The sequence below is a fragment of the Phyllopteryx taeniolatus genome, chromosome 5, assembly GCF_024500385.1.
Source record: "Phyllopteryx taeniolatus isolate TA_2022b chromosome 5, UOR_Ptae_1.2, whole genome shotgun sequence".
In the NCBI taxonomy this organism is placed as follows: Eukaryota; Metazoa; Chordata; class Actinopteri; order Syngnathiformes; family Syngnathidae; genus Phyllopteryx; species Phyllopteryx taeniolatus.
Genome location: NC_084506.1, coordinates 32,593,135 through 32,613,894, shown reverse-complemented (window position 1 = coordinate 32,613,894; position 20,760 = coordinate 32,593,135). Strand labels below are relative to the sequence as shown.

Sequence of the window (20,760 nt, the reverse complement as noted above, 5' to 3'; positions counted from 1 at the left end):
ACGGTGATGCGACGAAAATTGGCTGGTACGCATGTCTGACGTTGAGTATACACTCAACTTGTCCGTAGAGTGAGAACATTTCTACGCATTTATATGTGAATGATTGGCAGTGACAGAAGTCGGCTCTCTCAGACCCACCGGCCTGCACTCGTCTATGCAATCCCCATCCATTTCGATGGTAATACCGTGTATACGTGGATACCGTTTCAAATGTTGCTTTGTACTTACGATGATAGTTTGCAAGATTGTCTTTGTTAGTCATGATATTTACTTGTTTTAATTTTTAATCAAGTGAACTCATGAAAATTGGAAGAGTATATTAGATTTAATTTACATTTATATTCAAGCTTTACGAGCATTTTTTGCAAATATATGTTTATATTTTTAAGGGAATAGAGTACATGTATCACTAATTTGTTGAGCCAACAGCTCCATCCATCCATTTTCTGTAGCGCTTCTCCTCACTAGGGTCGCGGGCGTGCTGGAGCCTATCCCAGCTATCTTCGGGCGAGAGGTGAAGTACACCCTGAACTGGTCGCCAGCCAATTGCAGGGCACATATAAACAAACAACCATTCACACCTACGGGCAATTTAGAGTCTTCAATCAACCTAGCAGGCATGTTTTTGGGATGTGGGAGGAAACCGGAGTACCCGGAAAAAACCCACGCAGGCACGGGGAGAACATGCGAACTCCACACAGGCGGGGCCGGGATTTGAACCCCGGTCCTCAGAACTGTGAGGCAGATGTGCTAACCAGCCGTTCACTGTGCCGCCTGACAAAAATCATATAATAATTAAAACCTCCAAAATCTAATAGATAATTTAGAGCATGGGTTAGCAACTAGCTAGCCCCCAAAGACCACATAAGTAGCCTACAGATTCGATCTGGGGATGTCACCAATCCCCTGGATGGGTCCCGTGCTGACTCGCCCCCATAAACCATTTGAGTAACATGCATGGAATATGGTGTTCATTCACTAATAAGTTTGATAGAAACACTACGGACTTTAATTGGTTGTGCCGGGATCACTAATAACAACACAGGTTATATTAACATATCAACTCACAGGTTCTTACAGGTGTTTAGACACAAAAAAAGAATCCCACCGCACCACTCGACAGTAGCACTGCCTTGTTCATCTTCCCACATCATGTCCTGTCCTTTTCTGTCCTCTCTTATCTTGTTCTCTTGGTTAGTTATTGCATGTCCTCATGATGACACATGACTGTTGTAATGTGACTTGTGTTCAAATATCTCGACTGTCTCACTATTGTTCTGCTGTGGTTTTCACCCCAAGTCCCCTTGTCCACTCTGTCCCTCTGTCTGTCCCCTAAAGCCCTTTTCTGTCCGGCATCAGAATCATTAAAAAATAATTGAAATAAGCAGAGGGAGTATTTCAAACTCCTGTGTTCCAGCACAAATGGATACAGATCCACCATTCTGCAAGGCCATTCAGCTGAACAGGACAGGTTTGAAAAAAAAATTGAAAGTAAAAAATTGGTTCATGGTCATTCTGCGTAGGAGTAGTTGTCAGCGTTTGTTTACATTTGTCTGTATTATTTTGGCCTTCCTGCAACTTTCTCTCAGTCTTAAATGTGGTATCACAGGAAGGACACCAAATAATATTCAACATGCATCATCAACCATTTCAAAGGGGGGAGGGGTCTATTGAATGTTGCTAATCTACTGTATTTGCAATATTTGAGTTTTAATTTCCACAGAAGACCACTGACCTGGTATGAATCGATGACCTCTCGGTCCAGTGAGCGAGTGACTGACACGTCTCCTGTGTCTATGTCAATAGTAAAGAGACCTTTGGGGTCCTGGTCAGCACCAGGTCCTGTCAGTCGAAAAATATGGTCCCACGACTTCTCTGTTGAGATCACCTGCAGGCCAAATACACACGGCAACTCTAAGCTTTGCACATTTGTCTTTTGAGTCAAACCGTTTCTTAGATTTTGATCTTACTTTTTGATAGATGTACTCACATGAGACTGCAGGTTCCAGCACCATCCATGAGCAGGCCAGTCAGAAGGGGGGGGAAGAAAGAATGTTGTGTTTACCCAGTGTCAATTGTGCGTTAGACAAGATAAAAATCATTCATTCATTCATTTTTCGTACCGCTTATCCTCACTAGGGTCGCGCGCGTGCTGGAGCCTATCGCATCTGACTCTGGGCGAGAGGCAGGGTACACCCTGAACTGGTCGCCGGCCAATCGCAGGCCACATAAAAGCAAACAACCATTCACACCTACGGACAATTTAGAGTCTTCAATTAACCTACCATGCACGTTTGTGGGACGTGGGAGGAAACCGGAGAACCCGGAGAAAACCCCACGCAGGCAGGAGAACATTCAAACTCCACACAGGCGAGGCCGGGATTTGAACCCCGGTCCTCAGAACTGTGAGGCCGACGTGCATACCAGACGTCCACCGTGCCGCCGGACAAAAATCATATCATAATGAAAACCTCCAAAATCTAATAGTTCATTTAGAGCAGCGGTTAGCAACTAGCTAGCCCCCAAAGACCACGTAAGTAGCCTGCAGGGCTGTTCTAAAAGTAGCTTACCAGTGATGGGACATTGTGATTCCCTAAGAATGTTGTACAAGTCATCGTTTAAAAATGTAAACACTGGGTGAGAATTATAGAAATAAAATGAATCAACAAAATGTTGCCTTTTCAATCATTATTGATAATCCAAGTGAGAAAACATGAGAAAACACGGTCAGTCTTCGCTGAGTTGAGTGTCATTTATTTATGAATAAGAATATGTCATCAAAGGTACTTTAAGCAAATGTGCTATTTCAGAAGTGTGTATCGGCCTTTTTACCCAAGAAGAAGCTCCGAGTACAGAAGGATATGATTACAGAAGTGTGATTAGAGTTGAAAAATTCATATCATGACTCGAGTGAGCAATATTTTCATGGTTAGACGTATTTTATGATATTGGTCAAACACAAAGTTTTCGCATTCAAATTTGATATTAAAATATTAAAATCAAACATCCGCAAACGTGCAGCCCAAATTCATTTTCATGGGTGCAAGGCTCTACAAAATGACTTAAGACGACAATGGGAGGTCTCCTGAAATGTCAAGTAGTTGGACTTCATTCTATTCATTCATCCATCCATCCCTTTTCTTTTTTGCCTGTCCTTATTCGGGTCGTGGGTGAGCTGCAGCCTAGAGGAGAGCTACAGGTACACCCTGGACTGGTTGACAGCCAATCACACAGCTACTTTATTTTACTTCCATGCAATTTTATGATTTATGCAATTCATTGGTTACCTTATTTTTACATTTGACAGCTAGAAATGTTAAAATTCTATTTAAAACATTGCCTTTTGGGTTGATAAAGTTTCATGGTCGTTTGAGCCTGTAATGAATGAATTCACTTTACATGATTTCCCATGGGAAAATTAATTAAAACAAGTTGGAGGTCAACCAGTGTTGCTGAAATGAGTCATGCTTAGCTTTGAATTTTCTACCAGAATAGAGGGACCGTGAATATCCGGCGTTGTTCTCAATCTCCTTCTCTACTAAATTGTACATGACACAAAGTGATATCTTCTTGATGAATATTCGTGAATACTGAATTCCTGTACCCACCAATGAACACAAACAAACATCCTCTTTACCAATGTCATGCTGACGAAGGAATTCAGTGGAAAGGCAGCAAATCAAAAGAAGGATACACAGATGGCTCAGCAACAAACCAAAAAACAAAACAACGCAAAACAAAACGCATGCTGGTGTCAAATGAGATGTGAACGTATTACAGAGTTGACGACACGGAAACGTCGGCTGAAGCGTAAGTGAAGTGTTAGAAGAGGTTTAGCGTCATTACAAGATGCCTCAGTGGGAGACGGCACCAACAGTACAAATATTACATGTCTACACACGGAATGATGCAGGTGGTGGCAACGAAACACACATCCGGTGACTTTGTTTGTGCTGAATATGTCTCCCACTGTGAGTGGGGGCGGCGACTGAGTGCCCCTCACCGCCATCACCTCGTACCGTGTCTATCGGCTGAAATTAGACATGAAAGGCAGTGGGGGTGTCACACTACGTAAAAATGACAGGAAGTGAGTATCTGTTCTGCAGAACACCGAGAATGAGCACTGCAGCGCTGTGTATAGTAGTAGTTAGCCACAGTGGTGTTTTTGGTTGTATCAACCCAATGACGATTTCTGGCCATGAAAGTTCTTCTGGGATACTAGCAGTGTCTGTATGTGTTTGGGTCTGTTTATATGTGAGGAAAAAAGCAATTATGGCTGCCTATAGCGACTATTTTTAGAATCTACTATTCTATCGATTATTCCATTGATTAATAGAATAATCAGATACAAATATATTTTGCATTAAAACGTATTGATATTTTGAAATTACGGTTTATTAACTGATTATTGTTGTTTATTTTTATTTTTTTTTAATGATCAAACAAAAGCAAATAAACAGCAATTAAGCAATAATACCACACGAGCGGGAGTGAAGTACTCGCCGTTTTTGGAAACAGAGCTAGCTCAAGGGTACTGGTGAATGTGACGGGCTATTATTTTCATACACATTTCTAAGGCTGTTTCAGGTTATTCACAGTTCGGCTGCAAATAATAATTTTTGAAATCGAATTAATCAGTTGGGAGTTACTGTCAGAAAAAGGGCAAAAAATGTTGATAATTGTTTTTCAAAATAAAAAGTCTCTTATCTTGATGAAACACTAAAATAACCAGGTAAGCTGCTTTTATGTTGGACTACAGAAACCCGACTGTTTACATACTCTTTCACTGTTCAGACAATATTAAGTGAAACAATGGCTCCAAATCATGAATCCATTACCAAAATAGTTGTCGATTAGTTAGTTGCTGTGCCTTTAAAAACGGATTGAAATTGAACCAGCAATCAATAGGGAACAGCTTGAGCAACGTACAGTATATGGAAAAAAATATGTCCTGGTACAAAAGTTTTCTTCCAAATGATTAGCTAGTGGAAGGGTGGCAGTTGCGTTCTAGGTTAGGCACATGCTGTAGAAGTTATTGTTGAGGTACTGTAAGTCTCCCAGGAATAAGGGAGAATGTGTGTGCTTAGTTATGTCTCCTCCAAAGTAGTGAGGGGATGGATGCCAGCTGGAATGGTCCGGTGAGGACATGGAGTTCTCAACAAAACAGTGTTGCGACTGAGTCGCTAATTATGAATCAGTGCTTTCTTCCCAGCACAACAAGCCCAAAGGACGACAATCGACAGGCACCTTGCTGAAAGCCAACAACACTGTGTGACTGTTGCTCAGCAAAATGCCCCTTGTGGAAAAAGGTTACAGGTTTCATTTTGTACAATACGTCCTTGTTTGTTTTTACACAACCATATAAAGGGCTTATTACGCTTATTACAGATTTGACCTTTTCTCAAAAAGAGCGGTCATCGATGATAACCACGTATGTTAGGAGCAGGAATAAAGTGTAGAAAAATGGGACAGCTTTATTACCAGAAATGTAACTATATATGTTTTACTGTTGTTGTTTAAGGTTTTAAAGGTCCCATACCATCCCCCAAAAATTGTTCCCACGACATAATGCATAACATGGGTCTCCACAGAGGAGTTGAGCAATAAACGGCTTCAGTTTATACATTCATTCATTTTCCTCACTCGGGTCGCGGGCGTGCTGGAGCCTTTCCCAGCTATCTTCGGGCGAGAGGCAGAGTACACGCTGAGCTGGTTGCCAGCCAATCGCAGGGCACATACTGTTTAAACAAACAACCATTCGCACTCACATTCACCCCAACGGGCAGTTTAGAGCCTCCAATCGAGCAACCATGCATGTTTTTGGGATGTGCGAGAAAACCCACGCAGGCAACCGGGGAGAATATGCAAACTCCAGACAGGCGAGGCTGGATTTGAATCCGGGTCCTCAGAACTGTGAGGCAGATGCGCTAAGCAGTCTTCAGTTGATCCATCCATCCACCCATCCATTTTCCAAATCACTTATCCTCACTAGAGTCACGGGCACGCTGGCGCCTATCCCAGCTGTTTTCGGGCGAGAGGCGAGGTACACCCTGAACTGGTCGCCAGCCAATGGCAGGCCACGCCTTCAGTTTATTTCAGAGAAATTTTCAAGCATTTTTAAGCAAAATGTTGAATGCAAAGTCCATTCATAATGTTGCTTTCACGTGTAAAAGTTGTGTAATTATGAGCTGTGAGTCTCCCGTTTACTTTTCTTCCCAAATTGTAATCCTTTTTTCCGCAATACTGAAGATGTCATCAAAGAGTTGAATTGATATTTTACATTAAAATCAGAATAATGTATTGTGCAAGTCTGACGCGGGCATTCTGGATAAAATTACACGTTTATTGTCAACCTTGTCTGGTACAACCCCTAAAGTTAAAGACTCCTGAAGTTCAAAAATTCAGACAAAAATGTTCAGGGAAAATATCCCTGTAAAGTCACACAAAAGTTTCCAAAGTTCTTAATGCTTCAAGAGATGCCAGAGTACGCAAGACCTCAGGCCAGTGAGCGTCAAAGTTTTAAATGGCAGTTTTTCTTCTATGACTCTTTGCCCCAAGTGTCATCACTTGTGATTGAGGTTCATGTAAAGTTTTTCTGTTTATTATTTATGTTTAGATTTGAATATAAAATGTGATCAAATTATTATTACGCTTACACTTGTGTGTGTCAATTGCAAATTGGTTAATTACATTCATAAATGTCTCTGATGATTTCCATTGACAATATTTTCTTGGGAATTATTATTTCGAAATACTCCTAAAATCGGAGGTTGACTGGCGATCTGGAACAAACAAGACTTGTTTCCAGCTCTTGACCTACAGAGTAATGTTGACCGGCTCAATTTGACCATTTGGCAAGTCTCTTTTCTTCGCCACTTAAATGGTAATAGGTGCGGTGAACTATGCAATGGAAATGTGCATTTGATGGCCAAAGGAAATACATGTTTACGCAGCAACCAATAACATTTTCCTTAGCTGTTTAGCAGAACATGGAGCGGCATATGTAGAGCCACATAACATTTTAAAAGGTAAAAACAATAAAACATGGATTTATGAGCAGTCATATAGGGTCGAGCTGATATAAAAGTTAGCTTTTTTGCCTGGAGCCACGGAGAAAGGTAATGGCTCTACGCATTGGCTTGGTAACGGAAGAAGGTAAGAAAACAGAGGCCTACATTAGGTCAGCGTCTATTCTGGAGTTCTCGCCTGACAAATCTGTTTTTTATTGCTTTGCCTGGTTTTAAGCTCCTTTCATCATATTGCATATCACCACCTGCTCCATTTGTCCTGCAGTCCAGGCAGGATTGGAAATTTGCATCTGCAAATAAACATGACTAATAGCCTAAAAAAAAGAAACGATTAAAAGAAACTAATGAGCTGAGGGTGTGGGTAGCGGGGGCCGGCATGGCGATGGCAGGCAGGGGATAGGACTTTTTGTTTCATCTTGCAGAGACAATTAAGCAAATAATTTGGAATGAATGATAAACCCAGAAGCCGCTTGCGTTATGATGCTGTAATATTCCTCAATACAATGTGCCAGTTCTGTGTTCAGAAGATACAGCATGTGTGTTGTTGAATGAAAGTACAAACAAAACAAAAAGGGCACGTGGGGAGAGAAAATAAAACAAAGCAAACGTACGACCTGTTGGACAGGAGACAGGCTGAGGGGAGGATCAAGCCAGGATGCAGAGGATATATTTATTCGCTTTCATATTTTACCTGGGGCTGCAAGCAAACTACCATATCACTCTCACAGACATCTTTTTGTGGTGATGTCACACAAACAAAAGTTGATTGGGGAGGTGAAACCTGAGCTTGACATTGCGTGTTGGTATTTCATAGTGGATGTTTCATTTTGATTTGCATTGCGTGAGTGGACGTGTGTTTATCCAAGTAAAACCGAGGATCTGACTTCCAAACCAAATTTGGCAGCGAGAGAAAGCAACTGGCCAAGGATGGAAAAAATACTGCATGTTGCAACAGAAACCAGCGGAGTATAAACCAATATCTTTGGGAGCTGTGGAGCATATTAAGAAAAAAAGACACCATTTACCCTCTCCAAATCTCTCAATTAGAAACCTGCCCACTGGTCCAATGTCTGAGCTGTATATTCTACGCGTTATTATTTGTCAAGATTAAATGGTGTGGATATGACAATGATGCACATTGTATTCACGGTTCGACATTTGCATATTTGCCTGTACGCAGATTTTCTTGGGGTTATTTGCTAAAAAATTTCTGTCATGTCAAAAGTCAGAAAATGTTATTGTTGTTGTTTGTGTAGGATGTTCTCCCCGTGCCTGCGTGGGTTTCCTCCCACATCCCCAAAACATGCATGCTAGGTTAATTGACAACTCTAAATTGCCCGTAGATGTGAATGTGAGTGCAAATGGTTGTTTGTTTATACAGTATGTGCCCTGCGATTGGCTGGCAACCGGTTCAGGGTGTACCCCGCCTCCTGCCCGATGATAGGCTCCAGCACGCCCGCGACCCTAGAGAGAAGCGGCTCAGAAAATGGATGGATGGATGGATGTTTGTTATATTTTCATGGCAAAATACTGTCGTTGCTATTGTACCCGACTTCCTTGGAACACAGTAAACATGTCACCTTTGAATAAAATATGAAACAATGGAAAATACAGTTCTTGACAAACAAGCCTAATTAATACATCTGAGGTAATGATAATTATTTCACGCGATCACTGTCCCCCGGGGTTGAGAGTCGAGTACAACAAGAGCCTGGCTAATTGCCCAGGCCGCTGGTGGAGCGTTCGGCAACCTGTTTTATAAGGATTCCGAGGAGTGGCGCCTTGCACCACGCGAGGTGTAGTCCGTTACACTCGCTCGCTCGACTGTGCAAGCTATCTCCAAACTCTATTAATGCTTTGAACACTCTTCAAACTCTAGTATCCTTTACAAACTATACACTATCGAAAACTGAACGCGCATTGACAATGACTTCTTGTTGCCTTGAGTTGTGAATAAAAGCTTGCTTTTGCAGTCTAATTGAATCCTTTCAGGCACAATATGACAGAGTGCAAGCACTGAACTCACACGTAAAAGCAACAAGCTACTAACTGATTGAATGAAGCTACAACAAACAAGAAGGTGAGGTAGTCAACCGCGTTTGCCTTGCAGGTCATCATTACAAGACAATGCTTTGTGGAAGCCCTTTACTGTAATGTATTGTATTTTTAAGGCTACAGAAATGTTTCCAAGCATTTGAAATGCTATCAGTGCTTTGGAATCGTAGTTTGTGGTCAATGTATTGTTTAAAATTTCAGTATAGGCAATTATAAGCACTCTTAGTTAGAGCTTTCAATGACATGAGGCACATTAGGCCGCAATTGCGGTTTCTGTTACCTGTAGTTTTTTACTGCCCAACCCCACCGCTGGGTATTCCTCGGTGGTCTCCCATCCAAGTACTAACCATGACCGACCCTTCTTAGCTTCCGAGATCGGACGAGATCTGGCAGCATGTGGGGATTGGGCCGATCTCTTTTAGGGGAGCAGCAATTATTCATGGCGATCCGCTGGGGTCCACTATGGAGTTTATAGGAACATAAAAGCCCCAGCATTCAGTACAGTGGAGCCTCTAAACTTTGACTGCGTTTTCTGTAAAATAGGGCCTCTAAAGTAATGCAAAATGACATAATAAATCAAATAATGATCATCAGAGGAGCAGATGTGCTGATGTGGAGTTTCCCGACCCAACTGGCAAACCAGTAATGGACGAGGCATTCTATAGCGAAGGCGGCCATGGTTTGAAATCATGTATTTTGCTAAGCTTGCCATAAAATCTCTTTTTCAGGCTACATCAGTGTGAAAATGTCAGAGTAGATTCACACAGTTATTGAAATGTTACGTTTATGATGATGCTTTGCTTTTGTTGCATTTAATTGGAGACAGTGAAAATGGCCGAGGGGGACGATGGTGCCTTCAGAAAAAAAGGTGTGGTGGCACCATGATACTCGATACACCCAATCATGAGCAAAAAATGATTTGGGGCAAAACTTAATAGTATAGGGGGGATTCCATTGCACAATTCAGTTTGTCCGGATACAAGCGGCCGAAATGAGTTTCCTCCGCAGGGTGTCCGGGCTCTCCCTTAGAGATAGGGTGAGAAGCTCGGTCATCCGGGAGGATCTCAGAGTAGAGCCGCTACTCCTCCGCATTGAGAGGAGCCAGATGAGGTGGGGCATCAGATTCGGCATCAGATTCGGATGCCTCCCGGACGCCTCCCTGGTGAGGTGTTCCGGGCATGTCCCACCGGGAGGAGACCCCGGGGACGACCCAGGACGCGCTGGAGAGACTACATCCTTTGGCTGGCCTGGGAACGCCTCGGGAAGAGCTGGATGAAGTGGCTGGGGAGAGGGTAGTCTGGGCGTCCCTGCTGAAGCTACTGCCCCCGCGACCCGACCCGGATAAGCGGTAGAGAATGGATGGATGGATGGAATTCAGTTTGTGTTGGTGTCCCCGGAGAGGGCAGGGAAGAGACCTCGCCATCAAAGCAATTCCGAAACTGGCAGGATGTGTGACATAAACAGCACAGTTCCAAACCTTCCCCTGGAACCTGCTGTCAGAACACCACCATCCTCTGGCCCTTTAGGTCCCCCCCCCCCCCCCCCCCCCATACAGACATAACAGTCCCAGTTGTACACGCACACACACACGCGTGCACAAAATCATACATGTCCAATGACAGTTGCCCATATCTCCTTCTCCTTACTTCTATCATAAGATAAGATGGAGAAAGCATGAAAAATGAATGGCTGCCTCGCAGCAAGGAAAGACGACGGAAACTATTGATGCGGAAAATCAGTTTCACCATGTCACAGACATATGACTTCGACTTGACGTAACAGTATATCCTGTCAAGTAAAACAGGGATGGAGGCACTATATGTGAGAATGAGGGATACATTGAAAGAAGAAAAAAGGTAATGGGGAAGGGAGAGAAATAGATGGGAGCTCATGGTTGAATCATTAGCTGGATCTTAAATACTTAGATAAAGGATCGACCAAACTTAACCGCTGACTTTCGTGGTCCTTTTGCACAACCTCGAGTGAATTCCGAAGTTTACCAAAAAGTCACATGTTTCAGCTTGTTAAATCAGTGCTCTTCAGATGGGGAGGCCGTATGGAAACCGGCACAACAACGATCTCGGTGCAAGGCCCTGTGCTATTGCTCTCGCCGGAGTTTCATTATCATAAATATAGCTGAGCATGTGACAGCTTTCATGAGAGTCACCGAGAGCAGAGGGAGATTTCTCTGTGTCCCATCTTATCTGAAACAAACAAGCTGGTGACACTAATACATTATAGATTTTATCATCAGCATACACAAATGAAAAGTCTGCTCAGGGTCTAAAATGTTAAACGGAGACTTTGCTTTTCACCTTCTGTAAGGAAATGATTTCATTTGTTTTCGGAAGACTTTTACAGAGAATATATTAACATACAATGTGTGACTAATGCAGTGATGTGTAATATTTCCTTCTTGAAACAAGCTCGATTGTCAAGGGCCTGCAGGGAAATTAGGAGTAAAGGACATGATGCAAATCTTCCATCCATTTTTCAAAACATGTCTCCTCTTGTCTGAAACGTCAAGAACAGGAGAATATTTCCACTTTCAAAATGAGTAATATAGAACGTAAGACAGATAAAATCAAATTAAAATGCAAATACTTGTAACGGGTAATCTGGGAAAAAAAACATTTTCTAAATTCCCACAAAGTTTGTTTGCCTGAGCAAATTGTAGAAGTCGGGAATGACCAAATTGATAAACATTGACCTTTTTTAGTCTTAAAACTTTAAAACAAAATATTACAGTTCTGCACTGTTGTTGTTGTCTATGTATGACAAGGTTTTACAGTAGGTGCATACTGGTCCATTCGGTGTTATTTACAAACTGTCTTTAGGTCGACATGTGTTTGTTGTTTTAGACTAAACAGCGTAGTTACCCATTATTGAAGCCTGACATCTTTGAATTTGCGATATTGTAGGATTTTGATTGCAGCTATAGCTTCATCATCATTATAGCTTTTAAAATCCATCCCTTCATCCATCCCTTTTCTGTACTGCTTCTCCTCACTAGGGTCGCAGGCGTGCTGGAGCCTATCCAAGCTGTCTTTGGGCAAGAGGCGGTGTACACCCTGAACTGGTCGCCAGTCATTCGCAGGGCACATTTAAACAAACAACCGTTCGCACTCGCATTCACACTTACGGGCAATTTAGAGTCTTCAATCAACCTACCACGTGTTTTTTTTCAGATGTGGGAGGAAACCGGAGTACCTGGAAAAAAAAACATGCAAGCACGGGGAGAACATGCAAACTCCACACAGGCGGGGCCGGGATTTGAACCCGGTCCTCAGAACTGTGAGGCAGACGCGCTAACCAGTCATTCCCCTTTAATATCGGTGTCCTTAATTAATAAAGCTATGCTGTTTGACATAACATTGCTGTGAATGGTGAAATTCGGAACAAAATTCTGGGTGTGGCAGGTACTGTAAAACTGCAGGGACTCGTTTGCAGAGTTGAGACTCTTTATGAACCGAAAATATGCACACTTTGGATAAATGCAGGCCTGCTGCCTGAGCAATGTCAGGTTGCTCTTGAACAAGACACTGAACCTGAAATCTGCTTCGGTAAAACTGTTGAGCAGCATCCCTAGTTCAACATCTGTGTTTGGCTTGCAGAATCCATTTTGTGCATATGTGTAAATTGGATCTGTGTGTTTATGTGAAATGCATATATATAAAACTGACAGCTTCAAGAATCCCCCCCCCCCCTCCCCCTGAGGGGAAAAACAGGGTTAGTTCAACATGAATATGAAAAAGCAGTTGGGTGACTGAGGCATATTGATATTTAATAAGAGTTGGGGTAGTGTCATGTTTTTCTTACCCTGCCAATAATCCTTGGGAATGGGGCTCTCTGGTTCTCAGTGACAATCATTGGAGGAACCAGCAGGGCTCTTTTCAATCTATGTGGCAGACCCAGGATCTAAAACAGAGAAACCACAGTATTTTAACTATTGGTGCATCTTAAGAAACAATTGCCTCAAACCCCGAATAAGGAATACCCACTCCTACCAAGCAGTCAATAACAGATTTTAAAACGGTTAGAAACAGTTAGAGGCGTTTCTTTTTGTCATATGTTGTGAGGAAAAGGTTAGGGAGGTATTTAAAAGAATAATGAGGCAGTAATGTACAACAGATGAAGACCATATTGCATTGGGGTTTGTTGCCATTATTCGACTTATATTGATCAAGTCAACACAACTAGAACCACATAGTTACGATTATTATTACCATAATGAGGAACATGACCAAAAGACAGGAACACAAACCACAGATAATGTGATTTGGCAACACAACATTTTCCGTTTGATTTTAGACACCAAAAAACAATGGAACACACGTTGGCATACACAACAAGCTACTGACTGCTTTAGTGAACCGGTAACAATTACTGCAGATGGTTTTGACAAAGTGAAACCGTGTTCAGGGAGAAGGAGCGGATCACAGATTGTAGCTCTCCAAAACACAATTGCATCCACTAATTTCATCTTCCACCCTTCTGCTGTTGTTTGTTTGTGAACAATGACATGCTCCCCCAACACACTGCTTGGATGTGAATGGAAAAAAAACACACACACACTCTGTCATTGACATACGAACAGGAAGCAGAATCCTGTCTGCTAACATAAGGATGATGACCTACAATAGAAGAGACCCAGGAAACTGTCCACACACCTGGATACATGTTCCAAAAACGAATGCCTACCCTAATTTTTCTTACTGTAATTTCTCATGTATAACGCGCATTTGTTTTCCACAAAAAATTGTCCAAAATCAATAGTGCGCATTTTACATAGGTATAGGGGGAAATGGAAAAAACGTTCCCATTTTATAAATGTATGCCGCCATCTAGAGGTTATGAAAAAGATGTAAACTTTCCTTCCAAAATGCCACTGCCACCTAGAGGTTATGAGAAAGGTGTACACTTTCATTCTAATATGCCACCGCCATATAGTGGTTATAACAAAGGTATAGCCTACACTTTCATTCCAATATGACAGGGGTACGTATGACTGCATATATGTACAGTTGTGCTCATAAGTTTACTTACCCTGGCAGAATTTGTGAAATATATATATTTTTTGTTTTTTATTTATTTATTTAAAATACGACTGATGACTGAACAAAATCCATCATTAATTTCTTTATGGTTATGTTTTGTTTAATGATAATGATTTTCTGAAATCCTTGACCGTTTAATTTGAATCCCATTAAAATAAAATTAATTGTGTTTCACCTGGCCCTTCATGTTTTCGTTAAACAATTGTACACATCTTAAAAATTCTGTCTGGGTAATCAAACATATGAGCACAACTGTGTGTTATCTCATTTGCTAAATAAAAGTAGGGCTGAGAATTTCCAAATAAGAGAAAGCAAATAAAAAGAATTAGGTGTTCAAATAAAGTGCTTAACTTCAGAATAATTATTTGAAAAAAAGAACAACATACAGATAATACTTAATGTTTAATCATAGGGGTAGAAGCAAAATCATGTATTGTAAAAATGCATTGTACATAGGTAGAAGGGTTTTCCAGAATTTTGAGGTCAACTTTGGGGGTGCGTATTATACATGGGTGTGTAATTATTTCTCAAATACAGCGACACCCACGGGCGACGGAACGACACTACAGACATGGGTTCATAAGACAGTCTGTGACTCGACTGGGAGTTAATATTTTAAGAACTTTACATGAACGCCAGTAGTGACTGTATTGCTGCAAACTTGAATGTCTAACGTCGAATATGTTTTTAACTGAACCAGATGTAATGTTCTCCACACCACACAACATTGGAAACAGTCATTACTGGTATGAAAGAGGATGAGCGTGGAACACGTTATCTTAAATCCAATAATTAATATTTTATTCCACTGGTTTTAAACCACAAAATAATCCTAAAATGGCAAAATAACGGCAAAAGGCAGTCCAGCCCCTTGGTGTTCGCAAAGGTGGTAGAAAAGGAGGAGGGGGGGGGGGGGTAAACCCCCCCTTTTTGACCCGCGCCGGCCATTAAAGCGGCCGGAGCTGGGATCAGGAGACAAGCTTTTTGGGAGTTTTGGTGGAGAAGTCTTCCTTTGGTCTCACCCCGACCAACTCGACCGGGCCAGGCAGGACGCCCACCTCACCCGAGGTGGCAAGGACACATGGGATGATCCCCGGCTGCAGCTTACTGCAAGCGCTCCGAGCCACCCTGCTTGGAGGCCCGAACTCAATCCGAGGGGACGGAGGCGGACGCAACGCGCCCGCTCCGAACGTCTGGCAAACAGAGACACCCGAGAGACTTCCTGCCTGGGAACTCGTTGGCCTCCTGCTTTTTGCCTTCCTCCCTTCCGTCGAATCCACCTGTTCCCGGTGTGGACCGGGCCGGCCGAACACTCGGGAGCCTGACTCGCCTGCCTCAAACTGTCATGGGTGTGTGTTATGGTTGTTGTCTTCCCCCTGTATCGTACACACCTGCTCCTAAGAGCATCTTCCCCACCTGTCCCTCCTTTACCCTAATTACCCCATGCATTTAACCTCCTGTCTGATTCTTTCTGGTCGCCAGTTCATTCTACCTTGTTGTCACGTTCCAGCATTCCTTGTTTCCACATCACCGACTCATAGTAAGACGAGATTATTGACCTTGCTTTTTTGCCTCACGTTTTTTGGATACTGTTGCCTTTACGGGTTGCCTGGCTGTGTACTGACCCCTGCCCATTTATTAAGTTGAACACACCAAAAGTGGCACAACAATTTGGAGTTCAACAAAGCCGAATAAAATTGCGACGGTAGCATTGTGAGCTAGTCATTATCCTGTCTGCCTCATTGTCGAGAGGTTCTGTTTTTGAAACTTTTGCATTTTATCTCTGTGCTTGCGTGCATTTTCTCCATTTACTCCAATTTCCTCTCACATCCCAAAAATCATGCTTCGTAAGTAAGTAAATCTGCTGGAGAAATATTTAATTCTAACTCATTATTACACTGGTTTGTGGTCACGTCACACTAGCGCCTTTATTAGTGAATTTGCTCTGTCCGGTACAGTCCATAAAGTTGTTTATGAATCAAATTTTCAAGTTTGTCATAAAAAAAAGGTTGACGAGCAATACAGTATGTTGTAGCTGTAAGAACACAGCTGCGTAGACAATACTGCTATAATACACATCATTTTTAATTGACATCTCTATGAAACAACAATACTGAGGAAAGGACATTGCTCTAAATAAGTCTCCTTGATGCTCAATTTATTCCCTCGACTCCTCGATTGAGTTTCTGGAGGGAGGGGCTAATGTGTCAACACAGGATCGAGGACCTTGGAAATGAGGTATTGGGATTCACCGAAATTGTTAAAGTGGATAGTGGAACATAGAGATGGAGTATTCTGGTCATCCACTCCTATTGACTTGTATTAAAAAAAAGAATTGGGGAAAAAAAATGTCACCACTGAAGTGAAAGGGACCAAATGTGACTGCTCAGGGATGGGTGGGCTCTCACACAATCTCTCACATTTGGTGAAATAATTGGAAGTGACAAATCTAGTCTGGACATTACTCAGGTCTTCAGTGAACATGGTGGAGATTTTAGCGGAACATCCTTTCATTAAGCCAACAACTCTTGCTCCTTGAGGTTCACACAAATCAGCACGTTTGTATGGTTTTTTTTTTTGTTAATTTGTGCAGGACCAAGGAAACAGAATTATTTTATAAAAACACACCACAAATTGTCATTGTCACACAAAAAGGCCTTTTCACTTCACACATTTTGTGATCAAAGCATTGCATGGATATAATATATATAGAAATCTGCATAATTAATAGTTTGTCTAATTTGCAAACCCGATATTGACCTGCATTCATCAGTCAGACTCAGACTGGCTCATTAGCACAGCTTTTTGATTTAGTACGTGCGGTGCCTAATAGGCTGAACACATTGCCTACTGCTACAGTATCCACATTTTGAGACATACTTGATTGGAATTTGACACATAGTTAAAGAAATGACAGATTCATGGGCAGGCTCAAGGGTTTTAGATGTGCCCTTAAAAGACCAATAACATTTTGCCTCCTTTGCTCTCTCGTGTTGGCAGATGAAGAAACATCAACAATATTCCACATTTTCCTGAGGGCGACCAGCCAAATTTGATCAGTTTAGAAGGTGTAAGATGATATGAGATGAAGTGACGCAGGCAGTTTTCGGCGGTTTCATTTGCAATGCAGATATCCTCTTTTGTCCTTCATTTTTTATAACCTATACTGCAACACTATGTATTGGCCGCACACAAATGTGCTGTGTGTATAAACAGGGATTTGTTTGTGTGTTGCTTGTTGACCCCGCTGTTCTTGGCTGTTAGCGTGTCTCATACACCAAGTTCAAAAAAGAACAGGCAAGAGGCAAAAACTAAGTCATTTGTCTAAAGCAGTGCCAGCACTGAAGCGAAGACGGTAATGGTGAGGCTTCCATCCGTCAAGCACTCACCGTTTTACCTCACACTCCCCTTCCAAAGGTCAGATAAACACAATCAAACAGTAATCATTAACACAGCCAGAGCAGAACCAGCCGAGATACACATAGTGATGTCTGAAGTGCCCACTCTCACCAAACCCGTTGAGGTATGACCTTCCAAATGTCAAAGACAAAAATATTAAACTAGACATGAAACTGTTAAACTGCTAGATGATGGGCTTTTAAGCACAGGCTGTAAGAACTCCGACCTCAGTCCGGTGGCCAGGGATAAGTACATCAAAGCCATAAAGCAGAGGTCTTAGCTGTGACATACAGCATTTATAAATGAGATCAGAAGGCCAAGAAGGTTTTAGTGGCCACATGTAAAGACAATGATACCCAAGTCCACCATGCCACCAGGGAACTGAAAAGTCAATCTTTTTTATTTTATTTTTTTTGTAATTCATCCATCATTTTTTTCCCCCACTTATCCTCGTGAGGGTCACAGTGAGCTGGAGTTTGTCCAAGCTAACTTTTGGGTGAGAGGCAGGGAATACCCTGGTTGCTAGCCAATCGTAGGCTTTTTTCTTCTATTTAGACTAAATTATTGAATTGTTTTTCGATGTCACTGTACATGAATGAAACTACTACCCAATAATCAACTGTGGTCTTTAGTACTTAAATGAAGAGTTTGCCATAAAAAACTTTTTTTTTTTGTCATATTTGTTAAAACTGTCAGTATGACCTGATAGTACAGTTGTACATGAGTGAAATGATCTCTGGAAAAAAATCAGCCCTCTTTGGCCCAAATCAGAGACAGAAGGCGTGACTGATGACATGTCAATCATTTGCCGTGCACTCGCAGGCACACTCATAGCGCTCATATCCCCGTGGCCACACGCTGACCTGTTACCTTGGGCTTCAGGAGATTTGCTGAAACTATGGCGGAATATTTACCACCAGGTAATACAAAAGTACCCATCCCTCGTTTGCCAGCAACTGGGTATAAGATTAGCGAACAGACGCAGAGTGAAGGACCTCAGGCTGCTGAAAGGATTCAGAAGGAGGACGCGGAATTAGCAACATTTCTGTTCATTCTTTTTTATTTTTCTTGGATTGTACATTGATTGTACACTCCAACAGTAGAGAGAAAAGGAACACTGGTGGAAATTACTATTATTATTATTATTTAATTTTGTTATTTTTTTGGGGGTGGGGGGGTTTATTTCACGTCAATGAGCCAATACTTCCCACCCCCCAATACCATAACGACTGGGGACGGATACATTATAAACATAGTAAAGTAAGTAAGACAACATATGTGTAGAATTTAATTTCAGCCTGAACTGTTTATCATTTGAACCAATATTTTCCAAAAGGTGTACTGTACTCTTTAAATTAAATAAACAAAAACAATTCCGTGTGTATATATCTCTGTGTGTGTGTGCGGGTGTGCGTGCATGCGTGCGTGCATGCGTGCGTGTATAAGTTTACAGTTGCATATGGGCAGACAGCCATGAGAAAGGAAATTGTCATTGTCATCTGAGTCCAGAGTTACTGTGGCAGCAAAGTCACGTCCTTGTCTGTTCTGCCATTTTTATTTTCATCGCTATATTGAGAAGTGTCATTACTCATTTCTGACAATGTGTTGGAGTCCTGGTGAGAAATGGATAACATCAAGGCCAACCCCCAGCAGTGGTGACAAGGTTGTACATATAATTGTGGAGGAAAATTTTAGATCTGCCGTCAAGTAAAGGAGAAACTGTCTCACTCAAACATTTCATTAGCTTAGTTAATTAGCACTGAGTCAATGTGATATATATTTTCTTATGTAATCACAGGTAGCTATAATGTTGATTATACCAACCGTCCACTATAACGCTGGCGTCAGGTCACAACTTCCTTTGTCCAAATTTGATCAATTTCACATTTTTTTACAAATCAGTATTATTGGTCAGTCGCCACATCGGTTTGTTGTTTTTACAAACTATTTACCAAACAAAAGTTTGGGAAATGGCTTGCTCTGTGACAATGCATTGTTAATGGTTCAATAAAGATCTTGTTTATTTTATTTTTTTGGTGGGGAGGGGGTTTCTAAAAAGTGATGGTTTTGGACATGGGAGGTTTCTGCCCGAGGCCGGCGATATGTACTCTTAAATTAGAAGTACCACAATTTCTCATGTATAATGTGCACCCATGTATAATACGCACCCCCAAAGTTGACCTCAAAATTCTGGAAAACCCTTCTACCTATGTATAATGCATTTTTACAACGCATGATTTTGCTTCTAACCATATGATCAAAACAAAGTATTATCCGTATTTCGTTATTCTTTTCAAAGAATTATTCTGAAGTTAAGCACTTTATTTGAACACCTAATATTTTCTTTTTATTTGCTTGCGCTTATTTCGAAATTGACAGCCCTACTTTTATTTATCCATCCATCCATCCATCCATCCATCCATCCATCCATCCATCCATTTTCTGAGCCGCTTCTCCTCACTAGGGTCGCGGGCGTGCTGGAGCCTATCCCAGCAATCATCGGGGAGGAGGCGGGGTACACCCTGAACTGGTTGTACTTTTATTTAGTAAATGAGAAAACACACAGTTGTGCTCATATGTTTGATTACCCAGGCAGAATTTGTAAGATGGGTATAATTCTTTTAAAAAAACTTGATGGCCTGGCGAAACACATTTAATTTGATTACAATTCAAATTAAACTGTCAAGCATTTCACAAAAGCATTATCATTTAACAAAACATAACCATAAAGAAATTAATGATGGTTGTAGTTCAGTCATTACTCGTATTTAAAAAAAAACAATATTTCACAAATTCTCCAAAGGTATGTAGACTTATGAGCACAACTGTACATATATGCAGTCATATTGAAATGAAAGTGTAGGCTACACCTTTTTCATAACCTCTAGGTGGCGGTGGCATTTTGGAATGAAAGTGTGCAGCTTTTTCACAACCTCTAGATGGCGGCATACATTTATAAAATGGGAAAGTTGTTTTTCCATTTTCCCCCTATACCTATGTATAATGGGCACTATTGACTTGACAATTTTGCTGGGGAAAAAAATAGCATTATACACGAGAAATTACGGTAATGGTAATGAGTGGTCCATTCAAATTGAATGGAACTATTGGTCTTTGACGTATGTGCTCTACTGTGTGTAAAAACAGTTTTAATTTTGAATTACATTAGTTTTGGGACCATGTCTTATAAGTGGAAAGGTACAGTATGTTAATGCACTGAA

General features: G+C 41.5%; 1 protein-coding gene across 1 annotated transcript in view; it reads right to left on the bottom strand.

Moving 5' to 3' along the window:
• cdh13 (cadherin 13, H-cadherin (heart)) overlaps window positions 1–20,760 on the bottom strand; it is a 265,858-nt gene that overhangs the window by 136,606 nt on the left and 108,492 nt on the right. Inside the window, exons 4-6 of the mRNA XM_061775059.1 lie at window positions 12,903–13,001; window positions 1,991–1,996; window positions 1,736–1,888 (exon numbers count right to left, since the gene is read on the bottom strand). Of these exons, the coding sequence (XP_061631043.1) occupies window positions 1,736–1,888; window positions 1,991–1,996; window positions 12,903–13,001 (258 nt within the window). The remainder of the gene's footprint in view (window positions 1–1,735; window positions 1,889–1,990; window positions 1,997–12,902; window positions 13,002–20,760) is intronic.